At 36.0% G+C, this 20711-nt stretch overlaps 1 protein-coding gene across 2 annotated transcripts; it reads left to right on the top strand.

Annotated features, from left to right (window-relative positions):
- Nucleotides 1-612: 612 nt before the first annotated feature.
- ari-1 (E3 ubiquitin-protein ligase ariadne-1) lies at nt 613-20632 on the top strand. Of its 2 annotated transcripts, none has more exons than XM_088234691.1 (10): nt 613-1037; nt 7356-7508; nt 11123-11191; nt 11722-11808; nt 13185-13313; nt 14420-14590; nt 16714-16910; nt 18219-18408; nt 18688-18914; nt 20394-20632. In XM_088234691.1, the coding sequence occupies exons 1-10, from the start codon at nt 831-833 to the stop codon at nt 20473-20475; spliced, it is 1512 nt and encodes a 503-aa protein (XP_088090817.1). In that variant the 5' UTR covers nt 613-830; the 3' UTR covers nt 20476-20632. The 2 variants fall into 2 exon arrangements, with proteins under 2 accessions (XP_088090817.1, XP_088090816.1); XM_088234690.1 differs by having other exon boundaries at nt 656-1037; nt 11108-11191.
- Nucleotides 20633-20711: the final 79 nt, after the last annotated feature.

Raw genomic sequence — 20711 nt, forward strand, 5'->3', positions numbered from 1 at the left:
CTTTTGTCGTTGCTGCTGTGATTTGTTTTAAAACGAAATAATTGGCTTCCTATTTGTTTTCTCCACCTTAAAATCTTATTTACTGACTGGATTATTCATCTTATATCATTAATGATCATTGTTATAATAATTGAATGGATAAAATTGGAGAAATAGCAGAAAATATTCAAATTAGTATGAAAATCGTGCCAGAAATTTCACTTGACGTAGACCATAGAAGTCTTTAATTCCAATTCACAGACTAGATGTTCCAATTCTGGACACCGGGATTAGAGAAGTGGGTGGGTACCTTTATATTAAAATTCAACTTGTGGCCATTTTACAATTTATTGCATGTACCGCGTAGTTATTAAGTGTATGCGAATATAGACTTTATGTATATAACCGGAAATGTTATATTCAGATGTTTTCTATATGCTTCCAAGTATGAAAAAATAAACCTCTTAATTTATTTATGGCTGTTAATGCGGAACAATAAATTCGCCAAATTGTATGAATCGTTAATCAAATGGATAAATAATAAACTCAATAATCATTTTACAATACTTCTCAATAAAATGTTTTCTCATGTACATCAAATAACTCGTTTTCAGTTCAAAAATGTAATGGTGCACTGCGCAAAGACAAGCTGACGTCGCATACATTGAAAAACACCACACACATAGAAAAAATATACGTCAGAGATTTTGGCAGCTTGTGGGCTTGCGGGTGCACTATTTTCTACATTGTTGACCTTTCGAAATTTCACAGTGCGATTATTAAATTACTGTTTCTATTCCCGAAAGTTTTTCAACATTTGTGTGGTTTAGTTGTTAAGATTAGACTTTATAATGGATTCCGATGACGAGACAAAGGACGATGTGGACTCCGGGAACGAATCTAGCGGAGACGATGTTGATTTCGCGATGGAAGTGGAGTCACACAATACAAGGGAACGTCAAACTGAAATAGAAGATTATCCTTTTGAAGTTTTATCAACAGAAGAAATCGTACAGCACATGGTTAATTCTATTAAAGAAGTCAACACAGTTGTTGAGGTCAGTGTTATTTTTTGTATATCGACTACTCAGATATTTTAATGCATAATTCTAATTTTGTACTCTCGCGTACAAAGGAAATTCTGAATTTTGTCATGTGCATGATTTTGACAGGGTGTCTTTTTTGCAAAGTTCGCTGACCTAATTCTATATTATTGTGTCATTTTTCTGGCTCACTGTTGCCAAGTTCAAAGATGCAATTTCGTTTTCTAATTAAATTATTCGAGCCAATTATACATTCGAATTATTTGTTGTCGAAGGTCACTAGAATAATAATTTTACTTTAATTAAAATAAGAAAAAGTTTTTCAAGTGTCTACATGATATTCCTGTATTTACACATATTAAAAGAACGAAAAGGGTTATTTTGATTTAGTAACTGAAAAAAACAATCATGTTGATAAACGTACCGAAAGAATGTAGAGAAAATTTTACATTAGGTACTTTTCATGATATTATGTTTGTAAAATCTGATTAAACATAGGTAGCTTTTTCTTTCAGTATGTTTACTTATTGATTTGTTATGGTTCCAGTTATTTATAACAATTTTTTTATTGGAACGGGTTTGGTTTGCATTATATATTTGAATATTTTACGTAATCATTATTAACTCTCCCTACCCGGTGATGTGTAGTTAGTACACATTGCAAATAATAACTTTAATATCTTTATAAATATAATAAATCATGGGTTGAGATTTTCGGTATTCCTTCGTTATACATTTACGTATCGGTAATTTTTATTTTTATTAAATAATCAATGCTTATTGGGAACATAAAAAGCATTTTATCAGAAATTGGAGATATCACCAATACAATAGAAAGTTTACCGATGTGTCGCATGTTGCGTTCGTAGTAAAAGAGTAATCCTAATATATAATTGTCTCGCACACTCTTTACGTCTCACTCTCGATAATACGGGTATATTTAGGAGCGAGAGAGACAATTTTTATGCGTCATACGCACAAACAGCAAAGTTTCATGTACTTCTTCCAGACGCCCGATAGCGTTAGACGCGTTAGTAGCTTACTGGTTTTCGTTGGGGGTGGTTCTTTTGCGCGCACTGAGAGCATGAATTAATGTTTTTTTTTTTTCATGTTTTTAGCAATTAGATTTAAAATATCACTTTTGAATTAAAATATAAATAATTGAAGCAATTGCCGATGAATATTACACTTTTCCGATTTAAAATATCACATTTTTTGCATGCGTAGTGAATACACAGCACCGTAACGCGCAGATGTTTTTAGGACAGTAAGGGAAAGGTTGAGAAAAGAGCATCCAATATCTGCTTGTAAATAGTTAAATTTAAATAAGATATAATAAATATATGTAGGATTAGAACAGTGAATAGGATAAAACGAAAACATTTCTTATTAAACTTCTTTATTAGACTTGATTCATACAATCACTTTTAAGATTTCAACTGGGTCTCCGCACAACGCCGCTCGTACATTGACTGGCGTCTCGCATCCGCTTCCGCCCGGTGTTGCCAGAATTCCCACAACTCGGTCATCCTGCAAGTCATCCGCCTCGGATGAATCATCATCGGTGTCGTCCACTCTCCAAGGCTTCATCAGGTCTGCTGACGCCGTCGTCTCCCGTGAGCCTTCAGTTCCACCAACTCTTAGCAGGTTATATCTGTCTTTCCCACATACTTTGGTGACCTTGTATGGTCCAAAGAACTTAGCACAGAGCTTTAGACCAGGTCCATATTGACTTCGCTTCACTGCAACTAAATCATCAACAGCATACTTGTTACTAGCTTTCCTTTTCTTATTAAATTCGCGCCGGTTCTCTCTTTGTACTTTTTCGATTTCCTGCCTTGCAGATTCACGCACTTCTTCCCGCTCACTCATAAATTGTTCCAGAAGCTCAGTGCTGATTATTTCTTCAATCTTGAAGTCCTCCTGACTCCTTTGCTTTTTACCTACCAATACTTCAAATGGTGTGCGACCAATACTTCTTTGGAATGTGTTGTTTAAAAACTGCTGTGTCCTACTGGTAAATTTGTACCACTTAGTGGGGTCATCTATGCTAAGCTTTGATATGACAGCAATGATAATCTGGTGCATGCGTTCTACTTGCCCATTCGCACGTGGTTGTCCAGTTGTTATGTTGATAAGCTCAATATTTTGTATCTCACAGTATTCTTTAAATTCCGTGGACGTGAATGCAGCACCTCTGTCTGTTATAATTCTTCTGGAATTCCCGAACGTCTGTTGCTGCAGGTTCAGGGCATTTAAAACTTCTGTAGTATTTGTAGTCTTTGTGCTATAGATCCACACAAACTTAGTAAAAGCATCTACTATTGTTAGAATATATTTATAGTTTTTATTTGTTGAAGGCAGCGGTCCTAAGTGGTCTATGTGATAAGTGTCTAATGGGCTATCACCTTTGTCTATAGGATGTAGGAAACCTTCCCGCTTTCCTCTCTTTCGGTCTACTAATATACAGGCCACGCAATTTTCAATGCATCGTTTTATTTTTGCTGCACAATCTTTTATCCAGAACTCTCTCTCTAGAAGTTCTCTTGTCTTGGTAATGCCAAAATGGCCACGATCATGGTACATTCTTATTAATTCAGTCTGCATAGTTTTTGGAACTACTATAAGCTTATAGCCTCCTTGTTCCCTGTAGACTACTCCTCCATCTAAGGTGTAGTCTTCGTGTCTCTTCCCAAGAGTGAGTAACTCTCGTATGGCATTTAAATACTCATCGTTGGATTGGGCCCTTCTCAATCGCGCTATTAGTTCGTTTTCAAGAATAAAGCAATCAACAGGGTGTCGGCTTAGTGAATCAGCGTGTCTTAGTCTCTCGCCAGCTCGATGTTCCACGACGTAATCATACTCTTCAAGCAGTAGTGCCCACCTGGCGACTCGTGGTGCGAGATCCTTCTTCTTCAGGGTAAGGACAAAGGCCTTACAGTCTGTCACAATCTTGAAGCTCAGTCCCAATAGGTAAACTCTGAATTTCTTTAAAGCATTTATAATCGCAAGTACCTCTAGTTCATAGCTGGGATATTTTCGTTCTGCATCTGTTGTCTTCTTACTCATATAATATACGGGATGCATCTTATTATCGTACGGATCCTTTTGAAGTAAAACTGCACCGTATCCCTCGCAGCTTGCATCTGTGTGTAGTTCAGTTGGTAAATGAGGATCATAGATCTTTAAAACGGGGTCATTTGACAAAATCTTCTTCAACATCTCAAAGGCCGTCTTTTCCTCGATTTCGAATATGAATTCATTTTCCTTCTTCAGTAGATTCGTCAGTGGTTTTGCTATTTTAGAATAGTTATGTATAAACTTCCGAAAGTATCCTGTCAGCCCTAAGTAAGACTGGACATCTTTTAAGGTTTTCGGTATTGGATACCTAGTCACAGCGTTGGTCTTTAATCTACTCGGTCTAATTTCATTCTCTTGGATCTCATGTCCGAGATACTCTACGGACCTCATCAGTATTCTGCACTTCTTCCAATTAATTATTAGTCCATACTCATTCATTCTATTCAGGACTAGTTCCAATCTTTGTAGGCCTTCTTCTTCATCGTTGGAAGGAACAATTAGGTCATCTAGGTAAGTAAGGACAATTCCACTCAGCATCATATCTCTAAACACAGCATTGATGAAAGTTTGAAAAACAGCTGGTCCGTTGGATAAACCAAAAGGGGTTTTCAAGAACTCAAATTGTCCATTTGGTATGATAAACGAAGTGTATTTGATGGAATTATCTTCTACTGGTACATGGAAAAATGCATTTTTCAAATCAAGCGTAGTGAAAACTTTGGCATTTCGTAGTTTGTCTATTTGATCATCTATCAGCGGGATTGGAAATCTTTCTTTGATCGTCTTCTTGTTAAGTCTCCTGTAGTCTATGCACAGACGCATCTCCCCACTTTTCTTTTTTGACAACACTACTGGACTCGCGAAGTCGGATCTGCTTGGGCGAATAATCCCATCGTTGAGCCATTCCGCTACTTGGTTATTTACAACTTCTAGTTCCCGAGGGGATAAACGTCGGGGTGGCTGGTAAATGGGTGCCTCATCTTCCAAAGCAATTCTCATCTTAATATTTGTTTCTTTAACTCTAGGCAACTCCCTAGAATAATTGAAGGCCATTGTGTTTATTCTCTCTCGGTAAATCTCGTCTCCTAACTCTACATGATCGTAGTTATCTTTTGTTTCGATTAAGTATAAACTCTTTACTTGTTCATCTACAGTATTCTCTGTGACTTCAACTCCTCCAACACGCACCATCATGTCGACGTTCTGTAAAATAGCCCTGCCAAGGAGGACTGTCATGGGAAGCACTGCGTCATGTACTATATGAAAGGTAGTTGGGAACTCACAATCATCTATCTTCATCATCGTCTCGAAATGTCCAACTGTGGTCACCTTTTTTTCTGCTATTCCTCGGAGCTCTAAGGGATCGTCGATTAGATTAACCTGGTCCATCTTCAATAACTGCGAAATTGTCATCAAATTTAAATCACTACCAGTGTCTATGAATGCTTTTGCTGATTTCCCTCCTAACATTACTGTTTTGTAGAGCGGAGATTCTGATTCTTGGACGGTTACTTTCAGTGTGGTCTTGGAGGTATTTACTCTTAAATTAGAACATTTGGACGCAATGTGCCCAAAGTCGTTACATTTAAAACACCTCGTTCCCTTATCTTTAAATTTACATTCTCCAGACCTGTGGCCAATCCCTCCGCAGTTAAAACACCTGTCTTTCGATACTTTAGGATAACTTTCTTTTAATTGATTTTTAAAGGTCTCACCCTTTGACCTTTGCTTTATCGATATTTTGGAATATATATCGAGTTTACATTTAAATTCTTTCAGACTTGTTACACCATATAGAATGGATTTGTTTATTTCCGAATCAGATATGCCGTCGATAACGTATTCCATTAAAGATTCATCATCTATGTTTCCGCGATTGCTTATCTCCCTCATTTGATAAAAATAATGGATGCAACTTTGGTCGCGTAGTTTCATTGTCGTTGCTAGTAGGCGATGAATGGCGGCTGGATTAACTTTTTTCCCAAACTCTTCTTGTAGGCCCTTTTTCAACTCGTACCATGATTTAAATGACTCCGATTTAACGAAAAGCTGAGCCGTTCCTCGTAATAATTTTTTCGTATAAATAAATTTCTCCACGCTGTTCCAATTCGCCAAATTCGCAGCATCTTCGAAATCTTCAAAAAACTTGTCGACGCAGGAGTTGTCTTCGCCGCTAAATACAGTCAGGGCATCTTCAATGTCCTTAAATGTGAATTTTGCCGTTTCTCCATCCGCCTTGTCGATTTTCGGAGGCATGTTACGCGCTGTCACCGAGTCGAAAACGATTCAAAATTTACAAAATGTCGCTTCACGGTTATGTCAAAATCGGCACGAAATGTTTTTAGATATAATATAAATCTATGTTTGCAGTTTACACAATTGTTCTCGGAATCACTCGATTCGTAATTTCACTTGAATATGAATTGCAAATCGCAACGGCTATTTTAAAAATGGCGTCTTTTTTTCTTCTCGTAACTCGCTATTTCCGATTTTAATTCACTTTATGAATCGCAAATCGCAACGGCTATTTTAAAAATGGCGTCTTTTTTCTTCTCGAAACTTCTTCGTAACTCGCTATTTCCGATTTAATTCACTTTTTTTCGTATCCCGGACGAGCCCCCAAGTTGTAGGATTAGAACAGTGAATAGGATAAAACGAAAACATTTCTTATTAAACTTCTTTATTAGACTTGATTCATACAATCACTTTTAAGATTTCAACTGGGTCTCCGCACAACGCCGCTCGTACATTGACTGGCGTCTCGCATCCGCTTCCGCCCGGTGTTGCCAGAATTCCCACATATATTATGAATACATTTAATATTAAGAATAGATAACTACCAATGAAAAGCCACAGAGACGCCTGTATATTTCTTAAGTATGGCTTCTCTATATGTGTATGGAGAAAAAGAAATGTCTGATTTCTATCCAGCACACAAAGAAAAGGGTGCCAATTGATGTATTTAGCTCACATTCAGTTTGCTAAAGGATTTTTTTCAGTCTTTCAAGAGTGAATTTATTGTTGAATTTCGTAACTTCTTTGTTATTTAGTCTTAACTCATCTCATAATAAGCTTTAAATTGCTCTATTTTATTGATTATAGCCAAGCAGGTTGTAGCTTATTAACCGACATCAACGTTTTATGAAAACAAATTTCTTCAAAACAATGCTTTTTCTTGTGTATTTGCTTTTGAAGAAATGCTATCGTTCTTTTTATATCGGAGAAGTTGACGCCTCTGATGATTGATTACAGATCCCGGCAACCACAACACGTATATTATTAAATCACTTCAGATGGGACAAAGAGAAATTAATGGAGAGATTCTACGATGGTGACCAAGAACAGCTCTTCTCAGAAGCCAGAGTTGTCAACCCCTTTAGAAAAGCTGTTATTTCTAGAACAAAGGTAACTACAATTTGATTCTACTTAAATATGTGTAGACTCCCGAATTCAATCTATGAAATATCGTTATTAGTTCCATAAAATAACTTTTGTGAAAATATTGGAGGGCTCATAAAAGTATCGCATATTTAGGTAGGTGGTATGCATAATTATATCTATGGCGTATTCAAAATTGGATCAATTTTGGAAAAATGTAAAATAGAATTGAATACTTTACATTACTCCCTCAGTTATTCGTCACCCTAAAAACCATGTAAGTGTCCCAATTAGTAAAAAGCATGAGCTGCAAGCTGACGATTATTGTCTTCACCCTCAGAATCCAAGCCTCTTGACATATTTATGAGCTCGTCTTCAGTAAGAAGTGGTGTATATTCCAGAACAGTCTTAGTGTATATACAGAACTTTCTGTTATCTGTTCTGAGTTTTCGGTCGCCCTCTGAATCAATTCTTCTAAGGGAACTAAGTCGAGTCTATAAGTACGCGGCGGATTACTAAAGTCGACATTCAAATACTGGCGAATCATAGTGCCTGATTTTGTGCTTTCAACTAGTAAAAATAACAGCGGATTATAGTTGTTGGATAATGGAGCAGTGAATTACTGAGAGAATACTGTATTTATTTAATTCTCAAATTGTTGCACTGACCACATATTATTTAGCTTATGGGGTATCTTCACTGCATTTAACAAGTTTCGGCAATGGAATGAAAGTACAGGACCTCTTGTCGGCTTATTATTATTATTAATAATACACTAGCAGTTATTAATCTGATGCGTGTATATCAAGTGTACATGGTTATTAAACGTTATAAATCGATGTGTGCATCTAGGCGGTTTTTGAACACATTAACCAAGCACCAATCACTTTCTCGGGAAGGCCATTCCATTTCTCCACAACTCGGTTTATCAGGAAGTTCTTCCTGGGTTTGGATGAGAAGGAGGTAGTGTTGAGTTTCAATGAATGACCTCTGAGATGGCGGTTTTCATTCATAGTAAACATTGATTTCAACTCGGGTACATTATATTGCTCTGTTAAGATTTTGAATGTTTCAATCAAGTCACCACGCTGCCTCCGCTCTTCCAGTGAACTTAACCCAAGCTCCCTTAAGCGGTCCTCGCATGATTTATTTCTTAGAGAAACTACCATTTTAGTTGCTCTTCTCTGGACTTTCTCCAACAACTCTGTCTTTTTTAAAATAGGGACTCCAGATTTGGTGGGCATACTCCAGGAGTGGACGAACACATTATGTTTTATAAATTTTGAGGAACAAATCTTGGGTGATGTGAGCGAATGTTTTCCTTATTAAGTATAAGAGGGAATTGCTGCGTTTGACAATTTTGATAATATGTGATTGCCATTTAAGATCACAAGTAATCACAACTCCGAGATCTTTTTGTACGTTACTGCTTGCACTTGATTTCCATCCACGGGATGTATTATTTTCGGATTTTTAAGGCCAATGTGTAGGACGGTGCATTTCTCAGGGTTTAGCGTTAAGAGCCATTCTTTTGATCATTGAAAAATCTGATTAAGGTCATTTTGGATTTGCTGGTGGCTTATTATTGGGTTGGCAAACAACTTTGTATCGTCAGCAAAGAAAGATATGGGCGTACGAATAAGTTTTCTCAAATCAGTCAAGTAGATTCCAAATGCAATCGGGCCAACAACTGATCTCTGAGGCACCCCGCTCAGAACTGTGAGAGGGTCTGAGAGATCCTCCCCAACTCTCACTCGAAATGTTCTATTATTTATGTCGGTTAAAAAAGCGTAATTGAATAGAGACAGTATATTTATGCAGTAACAAAATGTTTTTGGATTCAAACATTCTTGAAGGAACTACATTTTCTCTCTAAGTGGTAATAGATGCTAAAGATAAAAATGCCACGTGAATGATTCAGGCACGTTGTACGTACTTTGTGGTTCGAAGTGTGAACACGTGTGACGTGTTAATGGCTCTGAATTCGGCTCAAACATGTACTAAAATACCATGTATAGGTTTTATAGATAATTTACACAAAGTCCTTAATTCAATAGGTGCGAAGGTTTTAATTCAATTCTTGCAAATATGATTTTTGATATATACTCATTTTATAATGTGTGATTCTCAATTCTTATTGTGTGGAAATAATAATTTAACATTCACTTTTTGGGTCCAATGTCATCCAAGGTTTAATTTTTCACAATTCAAATCTGATTTCCATGTAACTGATACAATATGTTTATTCCTTTTATTATCATGTTGTATTGTTGTGTTTACAATGTGATAACCAGTACTGATCAGACCATTTGTTTGGATTTGATGATAAGTAACTCAATAAGAATATCACATTTCTAGTATGTACATGAAGTAACCATTATCAAATGGAATTGGAGTTGTGATTAAATTTTTAAACAGTATTTTAAGTACATTATTATAGTTGGATAATTTATATAGCGCCATTTTTGTGAAAATCACCTCAAGGGCGCTGTTCAATAAATAAATATCCCAGCACATCTTGCAGCTACAGAGAGCACGGATGCTCGTTCCCAATTATGATATATTTTAATTACAACAGATAGGATCTAGATTACAGCAGGTCTTGCAACTACAGAGCGCATGGACGCTAAGTAATCTAGCTCCCATTTACATTATGTTTTAATTTGACAATGAAGTCAAGTGTTTGAATGATATTAAAATAAAATTTAAAAAAATAGGAGTTAGATTATAAGAAGTCTTGCAGCTACTGAGCGCATGGACTGTTGAAATTCTAGACCCTGTTTACAAAATTTAAGTGTTTTATGGTTGGTAACATTTACATATTGAAGCAAGATTACCAATTGTCTTGCAGTTACAAAGCGCATGGACGAGTGAAATTCTAGCAACTGAAAATTATATCAATAAATTTACAAAAAATAAACATTGAGCTTAGTAAACAATTTGTCAAGTGTTTATGCTAAAAAGAAAACAAATAAAAAATAAAGCACTTTCATTGCATATATAAAATATTTTATGCATTGCAAAATAATTATTTTATAATAATTTGGTATTTTTTAAACTATTTTTCTAAAATGACTGATACCTTATCAAATTTGCTTATAAAGTTTTTTTTTTTTAAATTGCAGTATAAAATGTTTTGATTAAATATTTAAATTTTGGATCTATCTAACTGCGCTAGGAAATGAGAATCAGGTTGTGGCGAATGGGATTTTAACTTTAAGCGTCTTGATTCATGAATCCGCGATACTATCACCGGACCACAATTCCATGATTATTGTTATGTCTACGCTGCTACTACTACTATTACTACTACCCTCACGCCATTTCCCAGTAGGGGTAAGCGGAGAGGATGGACCGCCACACGCATCTATCCTGACATACATTCCTAGCTTCTTTCACATTCACGCATCATGTCTTGCATGCACTTCGGTTGTGTCTATCTTTGACATGACCAGACTCGAGGATTTTATTCATTCGATCATGTTGGCTTTTCCGGTCACCCTTGTCCTACATTACCATTCATTATCACCATGTTTATTTATTTTATCATTCTTTTGCCATCCTTTAGTTCTATATGACCAAACATTGTATGTATTTTATAAATGTGTTAATTAAATATGATATAGCCTCGTCTTTTTCAGTTGCCAAGACGAACCTCAGCTTCAGGGACAGAGGAGTGTGAAATCTGCTTCATGGTTCTTCCATCTTCGGTAAAACTTTTCTCAATACAAGAATATTCACAATGTTCCACAATACTATATACTTAGTTATTTGTTATTGTTGAACTTAATTACACTGATTTTCACTAACATTTAATTTGCGACAAAACAAAATATTTATATTACAAATTATAATATTTTAAAAGCTGTGTCGGTCAAAATGTTTATTAATATAACTATGTTATACTGTGTCTGGGCGAATGCGGAATACAGTTCTGTGTGAAATAGAACATGAATCCTGAAAGTGTTTTCGACTCCACGGCTGCTCGGGTAAAAGGAAATCGAGTGGAGATAAGTTCGCCTCGTAGGGCAGTTGTTGGCGTGGTTGCCTGCTGTGATTGTGGTCCTAGGTTCGATTCCTGGTGGGGTTGAAATGAAACAAAGGTGGTTTTACGCTGCAACTTTTCATTTTGAGCTTTAAATAATTGAACTGGGTTATTTGTTGTAACACAACTAAATGATTTAAAACATTTTTTGCTTCAATATATTACTCGTCGGCTCTCATTAATTCATGATTTCAGATGATGACAAGCTTGGAATGTAGTCACAGATTCTGCACCCTGTGCTGGGGAGAATATTTAACAACTAAGATAATGGAGGAAGGACTTGTGAGTTTTTGTTTTATTTTATTTATTTATTCAATTAAAATTATAACATTCAGGTACTATCATAAGGTGTGTAATTCGGTAAATTGAAAAAAAATAATTATTTAAACAATATTTTGAGTTTGTCCAAATTTTTGTAGACAAGGACTGGATTCAACTCCCGTTTATATTAACATATTACAACAACTGTTGTAATATGTTAATATAAACAGCTCCCCAGGGAGTTGAATCCAGTCCTTGTCTACAAAAATTAGGACAAACTCAAAATATTGTTGATAAATTACCTGGTCCATGAAGAAGTATAGAAATTGAAAAAATAACATTTTCAGGCGTTGCCTAGTATGCAGGTGAAATAATTCAATTAGATGAATCTCACCTGCATAAATAAAGGTTTCAGCTCTTTAACTTCACAAACATCAACAGATGAAAGAATTGAAGGAATATAGATGTTCAAATATAGGCAGAGTGGTGAATGTTACACAGTGTGTAAAGTGGCCACTTAAACCAGCCATTGACAGGTCATAAGCCCTGTAGATGCCTAGACTTCTATATTACCTTTTCTTAAATGTTCTTCATCTCTATTGTAATATGTTAATCAGGATTTTTTATTTAACCACTAAAACACAACTTTGTATCTTCCTCCATGAATGCTAAAAATAGACAAGTCATGATGCATTTAATATTATGATACATCATATCGAATCGGTGCAACATCGTTTGCTAAGAAAAGTAGCATGGATGATCGGCCTCGAGAGGGGACACTACACTTAGGGAGAAATGGAATCAATGTTAAAAATCTCAAGTCTACAAAAACGTAGAAATAACATTGACTCCATATTTATGTTTAATTTGCTGAATGGCTTAATTGATGTACCATCGTTACTGGAACAAGTGGCATTCAATGTTCCGATCCGCCGGTTGCGAAATAATAATGTGCTGTTCCTCGGTCAACACAGCACAAACTATGGCTTGCATGCACCAATGTCCCGATTGTGTCGTACTGTAAACTCGAGACAAGATCTGGACTTTTTTGGTGTAAGTCTTTATAGATTTAAAAATTCACTAAGATGGACCGGATCTTGTCTTGAGGTAGTAATTTTTATTTTTTTTGTCCTAGCTTTAATTTTATTTAGTTGTATTTTATTTTATTAGTGCCTGTATTTATTATAAGAAATTGTATTTACCATCGTTAGAATGGACTGCATTAGTCCGTCAAATAAATAAATAAACATGCCAAGTACATGTAATCCCAACTTCCCATTCTCATTCCTAAAACACGGATGAACACTGCACTTCTAGCACGTAGTACATATAGTTCATGCTCTCAGATCTGCACGACCTTTGCTAGAGATTAAAGCTAACATTTTTTCAATTAACAGGGTCAGACTATAGCCTGCGCTGCACACGCCTGTGATATTCTAGTTGATGATGCCAGTGTGATGAGATTGGTGAGAGATTCCAAAGTCAAGCTCAAATACCAACATCTTATCACCAATAGTTTCGTAGAAGTGAGTATGCGTACTTTATACATTCTAATGTTTAAAAAAAAAAAAAATATTTTGTTTATTTATTTAAATTTTATATAATCTTATGTCGCAAAAAATCTAATTATTGGAAAAGAAAAAATTGTTATTAGTAAAGCGTGGATTTTGAAATTGTTATTATTATTATTATTATTATTGAAGCGTCTAGATTCGTGCCGTACGCAATGCTGAGGCGAACATTACCCACAAAATTAAAAAAAGGCATGCTGCGTTGTAATATGTAGCGAGAATTGACAGCAAAAGAATGGCTAAAAAGATTTACAATGCAAATACTGATGGATGCAGAAAACGAGGAAAACTGAGAACGACATGGCATGACCAAATCCAAAAAACATTAGAATAAGCGTGTGCATGAGATGATATAAAATATTATGATATGGGAAAAAAATATTTATTAATAAAAAACTAATTCAACGACAACAACAAACCATCACGCCGTTTCCCAGTAGGGGTAGGCAGAGAGGATAGAACGCCATATCACTCTGTCTTTACATACAGACCTCGCTTCCTATACATTCATACATCTTCTCATGCACGCACGCCGATTATTCCTACTCTTGACATGTCCATCTTCAAGTATTTGATGGACTTGATCGTGCCATGTCTTATCGTATATCGTATATCTCATCGTATATCCTTTTAGCCATTCTTTCGCTGTCCATTCGCTCTACATGTCCAAACCAACGCAGCACCCTTTTTTTGATTCTGTCGATAATGCATGTCTCAGCCTTACACAGTTCACGGATCTCGAAATTTGTGCACCTATCGCCTGAGGTATCGTATTTCGACATCATTTAACCTGCTTTCATCATTATTTTTCCAATTCCATACTTCGCTCCCATACATAAGAGTTGGAAAAAACTAATTTTAAATTTAAAATGAAGGTTACGAAATATGTGTTAAACAACTTATAAATTAAATTGTATGTACTTTGTTATTATTAGAGCACACATAAGGATATGTTTATGTGTGCCCCATTTCAAGATTTAAAATAACAAATAAATAATAAATATCTAAGCGCTTAAAAAATTTGTTCAACAATAATCACTGAACACTGTGTTTGTGTTTAGTGCAACCGACTGCTGCGCTGGTGTCCATCTCCCGACTGCAATAACGCCATCAAAGTGCAGTACGTGGAACAACAGCCCGTGAAGTGCAAGTGTGGTCACACCTTCTGCTTCTCCTGCGGAGAGAACTGGCACGACCCCGTCAAGTGTCACCTGCTCAAGAAATGGATCAAGGTATTATACTGCGTACTACTAAGTCGTAGAAAAAGATCGACAGAAATATATTTTTATATACATTAGAGTGGGCCGATAATGTATGAAGCGTTTTATTGTTTTAGACATCAAAGTGAAAGGGGTCTAAAAAGTTGCATTTTGGATCACATTGAACGTAAAAATTATTTAAAAAAATATTCCACACCACTTTTGGTCCTCAACCGAGGTTTGAAGTTTATAACTGTCTGAATATTTTGTTAATTATCTATATTGATAAAATATTTTTTGTTAGTAAAGATATAACTTTATCACATTACAAATTCGAACACGTTTTAAAACTACCGAAATGCAAAAAGTTTACACTCCGCGGAACTGATTCCGTTGAGCGCCTGGCTTATATTGACGAAAACAATGGCTCATCAAAACAATGCTACCCGTTTATTACAAAACAAAGTGCAACTCACGCCCTTAGATGTTAAAAAGGTTTAATTCGCATTATAAAATTTAATTAGACTGGAAAATGCGAAATGACAGTCGGTTTAGCGCAAAAAGTTAACTTTTTCGAAAACTTCAAGCTCTGGTTGAGGGCCAAAAGTAGTATCAAATATTTTTTGCATTCCAAGTAGTCCAAAAGGCAACTTTTTAGACCCCTTTCATTTCAAAATTCGGAGAGGAAAAAATATCGGCCCACCCTAACCTACATATACCGCCCTTCCAAGCCGGTGAAAGCGTTTTGAGGTTTTATGTATTTGGCATTTTTCGCCGTATATTTATCCAAACAGTTTATTTTTTTAAACATTTTAGATGTATTTATCAGAGTAAGTTGTACAGAAATGACAAAAAATTCGGCAATTAGGTGGCAAAAAAAACACATTTTAAAATTTTTGCTAGATCCTGCCTTCTTACTAGGAAAAAATATTTTTTTAAATTTTTTAATATCGTATTATCAGCGCTATGATTTTTAGAATTGTTATATTTCCGAAATAACTCCGCGTGTGACGTCAGAGGTTCTCTTCTGCTTATTCTCGATCAGGTCTGCCCATTGGTCCATTGACGGCAAGCAAACTGGTAAGCTTCCATAACTCTCTTATCATTGGTTGATGAACCAGTGACGTCGTTCAAAGCAGCTCGTTTTTATTTTATTTTTTTTGGTACATTTTTAGGAAACTTTTCTGTATAATTTAATGCTCCAATTTTTACCGCGCGCAAGAAAACATTTGTTGTATCGAATATTCCGTAGTGCTAAGTTCCTCATTCGCCAGTAGGTGCTTATAACTGAGATCTTATACATGGTGTGACCGGTAAGTAATGTCAGTGAGTCAATTACCAAGAATTTATTGAAATTTTCTTTACAACACATCAAAATTCTTCGAAATATGCTCCTCCTTTGTTGATGCATCGGCTCCAGATATTTTTCCAGGCATCAAATAAGCCACAGTAGGCCTCTCTCAAATGCTCCTTAAGGCCGCGGTACAAGCTGCTTGGATCCCCTTGATAGTCTCGAAATGCTTTCCTTTCAGGCGTGGAAACAAAAAGAAGTCACGGGAGCCGGGTCTAGACTGTAGGGGGGCTGGGGAATCGTTAGATCCCCTGCTTTGGCCAGGTAGTTGGTGACGAGGAAGCACCGTGGGCCGGCGCGTTGTGATGAAACTTCCAGTCGTCTGCGATGTCCGGCCGGACGCGTTGAATCCTGTGTTTCAGTCTTTTTTAGTTCACTTTCAACGTAAAATTTAGCATTCACAGTTGTACCAGGCGGTACAAACTCGTGATGAACCAGTCCTTTGATATCTAAAAATGCAATGAGCATCGTCTTGATTTTGGATCTGCTCATCCTTGCCTTCTTGGGGCGAGGGGACGCCAATCTATGCCACTCTGATGATTGTCTTTTCGTCTCCGGGTTGTACTCGAACACCGAAGATTCGTCACCCGTAATGCCATTGAAAAAATCTGGATCACTTTTGCACATGTTCAGATTAAACCAAATAAATAAATCTTAAAAGCTTTCCAATTACACTTCAAACATACTATGTATAATTTTATATGTATAATGTTCCCAAAGAATTTTCGAAAAACTTATTTAGGGATACGCATGTAACAACATTTATTTATAGATGTAAAAATTAAATGATGTAATGTGCCAACAGAAATGTGACGATGACTCAGAAACATCAAACTGGATAGCAGCCAACACCAAGGAGTGCCCCAAGTGTAATGTGACTATAGAGAAGGATGGCGGGTGTAACCACATGGTGTGCAAGAACCAGAACTGTAAGACTGACTTCTGCTGGGTGTGCCTTGGGCCATGGGAACCTCACGGCAGCTCCTGGTACAACTGCAACAGGTAACCAATCTTGTTGTTCAACCTACCAACCTGCTCATTCATTCTACCGCTAAAGTAAGCTCTATATATATCTAAACAGTACCAATGAAAATCTCGTCATTGTGATATATGTCGGATTTTCAAATTACATATGTATAGTGAAACCTCATAATTGCGTCCCCTGCAATTTGCGTTTTTCTGCAATTTATGTTTAATTTTTGTAGTCCCATTGAGTTTGGAATTTTTTAGTACATTAAAAACCCAGTTTTACATTTTTTCCCCTCAGTTGACGTCGGAGAAATTTTAAATCTACACTGAAAACTGACGGCTCGACAGTTTAAAGTTAGTTTGTATCATTATACCAACTTTTTTTTATAGAAGTTGTAATTTTAAAGACAGTTTAAGGTGTTTTGCCGCCATTTTCGTATTTTTGACAACTCAAGGGTCTGAAGTTAGTCTCTAATCATTATACTAACTTGTTGGTAAGTTAAATCGATAAAAAATATTTCCGCCATTTTTGTGTTTTATTTTACTGTAATTTTGCAGTTTATTTTTTTTACGAACATTTATTGCCGCCATTTTCATGTTTTAGTTGTAATTTTAAAGATGGTTTGTTGTGTTTTACAGACTTTTATTATTGATGAATATGATATTCTAAAAGTTGCAATAAAAAAATTAATCACACATTGCTGCATAATTTTTTTTAATAAAAAATAATTTTCTGAATTATTTTTTTTCACTACCCTCCATTTACATTTTTGTTTGTCGGTCCCTTAAAAACCTAATTTAGGGTTTTTTCTGTACATCATTAGGTGGATAAATTTGATAACTAACATTAAACTGGGTAAGTCTGTGTCCAGGCGGATTAAGGATACAGTTCTGTGTGTAAAATAGAACCATTGCCCTTGACAAATCTGAACGGTTTTTTTTACTTAATGGCTACTTTAAGTACTGGTTAGTGTGTTTGCCTACAATGCCTAAGGTCTCAGGTTCGATCCTCGGCAAAGTTGATGTTAAATATTTATTAGATTGGTAGTTTTCTTACTGTAATATTTCATAGTGCCTCTAGACTGGCACCTGAAGCGTAAGACTGATCATTTCGCATTCATGTTTATTGTAAACGGTCACCGATTGGCTGCAATTGGAGTACTAATGCAGTTCCCTATGCACCATTAAGTGTGGATAAAGGAATGGCGATGAAATCAATATTACAAATGCGTGCACAATCACTTATCCGGTTTATAACAAAATGTGATTACCAAATTGTTATATTAAGTTATGATTTCGTATGATGGTGATGGATAATATAGTTGTATGGTTTATTTGCAGATATGATGAAGATGAAGCTAAAGCTGCCCGCGATGCGCAGGAACGCTCCCGCTCGGCACTGCAGCGTTATCTCTTCTACTGCAACCGGTACATGAACCACATGCAGAGTCTCCGCTTCGAGTCCAAGCTTTATGCTTCCGTCAAGGAGAAGATGGAGGAGATGCAACAACACAACATGAGCTGGATCGAGGTAATGATCGATTCCTCAATGTGTGGCCATAACTTGAGCATCTAGGTATTAGTTTATTTTAAATCTGTCGACAAGTTAATTAAAGGACCCTCGTCGATTGATATGTTAATTATATGTAATGTAAGAGCAAACGCTACACTATTATATACAGCCCAAAATTTTCTTTCAAATGAATTATTTTGTTTTACTTTTGGTGCTCATTTTGAAATTTGACAAAAAACAGGCGCAAATTATGTTTTTTATCTAGAAATATTGATTGAAATTATGATTTATTTTCAGGTACAATTCCTAAAGAAAGCTGTGGACATCCTGTGTCTGTGCAGGCAGACCCTGATGTACACGTACGTGTTCGCGTACTACCTGCGCAAGAACAACCAGTCCGTAATATTCGAGGACAACCAGAGGGACCTGGAGAGTGCCACCGAGACCCTCTCCGAGTACCTGGAGAGAGACATCACGTCTGAAAACTTAGCCGATATTAAACAGAAAGTGCAAGATAAATACAGGTCAGTTGCCATGTGTTTATATTTCATTTGTACATTTACACTGAAACCTCTTTACACGGTTTTGAAATAACACAATATAAGGATGTGTAATAGTAATATAATTACTAGGCGCAGAGAGGTATGCACTAGAAAAGGGTGAGGGTGAATGATCTCTGTTCCTATATTTTTTTTATCGTACAGTGAAACCCCAAAATTACCCCCACAATTTGCGGTCTTCTCGCAACTTACATATCATTTTTGAAGTCCCATTGAATTTAGATTTGTTTACTATATTTAAAACCCAGCTTTATGTTATTTTTTCTCGCCATCAATGTCAGAAAAATTTGCTATTCGCGCTGAAAACTGACAGCTCTGAAGTTAGTCTCTATCATTATAACAATTTTTTTGTCGGAGAAATTTGTAATTTTTAAGACAGTTTATTGTGTTTTGTGGACAGCTTAAGTAAGAGTCTGAAGTTAGTCTCTAATCATTATTCCTACTTGTTGGTAAGTTAAATCAATAGACAAAACCAAGAAATCGTCAGTTTATTTTTATTGTGTTTTATGAACATTTACTGCCGTCATTTTCGTGTTTTATTTGTAATTTTAAAGATGGTTTATTACCATGTAGAAATCCACAGATATCATTAAGAAGACGTTTGTTTAAGGAATTGCTAAATCAACTTTGCATTAGTTAATGAAGAAAAGTGATGTTAAGTTTCATCCATATAATGTTTAAACAGTGCAAAAATTCAACAATAATGATTATAAAAAAATATTAACTTATGCCGAAAGAATGTTAAGGACTTTTTCTTCGGAAACATGACAAAGTAACATCTTTTGCAGCGATGGAGCACATTTTCATCTTTCATGTTATCCATTCTTCAAGTTCATACAACCCGAAGGAAATACACAAAAGACCATTGCGTAGCCAGGAGGTAACTGTTTGGTGCCCTATTTCTGGTAGAGGAATGAGTGGCCCTTTATAATTATCGTGGCCAAGCGGTGACAGTAAATTCTGAGATATATTGTGGGATGATCAACGGGTTTTTTTAAAAGAAGTTTGCAAAAGTCCTTTCTTCAACAGAAACAGCTGGTTTCAACAAGGTGGCACCACTGCATGCGTCTATGGATGTTGTAAGAGAAGTGATCTCTAAAAAAAGTGATCCCCCGGTTTGGTGACATCTCCTGTCCCGCGTAATTGCCTGATCTAAGTCCATGCAACTTTTTTTTGCGGGGCTACTCTAAGAGCATTGTTTACCAAAACCAACCAAAAAAATATACAGACCGAGGTCGCAAGGCAAGGTCACATTTCGAGCAGTCTCTGCTAATTATTATATGCTCTGTTATTAAAAATATATATGAAAGATTGGAAAAGCACTTGCTTCTTAAAGGTTGGCATTTAGAAAATGTTGTCTTCCAAAAATAAAATTGAGAATTTCAAAAATAATTTGTTGATTTATCATTTTTTTAGTTTATAATATGTGTTATTTTTTTGCAGATATTGTGAAAACAGGCGTAAAGTTCTCCTGGAGCACGTGTACGAGGGATACGAGAAGGAGTGTTGGGAATACACCGAGTAAAGGAACTCCTTGTGTGGTGTAAATGTCCTATGTGTATATACTGTAGGCATACTGAATGCTCTATTTCCCCCCTCCCCCATAGCACCCGCGACATTACGCTGAATTGTTCATTCGCCCATATGCTTAGGTCAAATCCCATTGTATCCATCCCCCAACCAAAGTAAACTTTCACTTTTAGTTTTTAACTTAAATCAATCGATTGACCCGTTACTGAAATCTGAATCTCAATACAATTC

This window comes from Micrasema longulum, unplaced genomic scaffold (assembly GCF_059751315.1).
Source record: "Micrasema longulum isolate JH-2025_06_02 unplaced genomic scaffold, ASM5975131v1 h1tg001267l, whole genome shotgun sequence".
NCBI lineage: Eukaryota > Metazoa > Arthropoda > Insecta > Trichoptera > Brachycentridae > Micrasema > Micrasema longulum.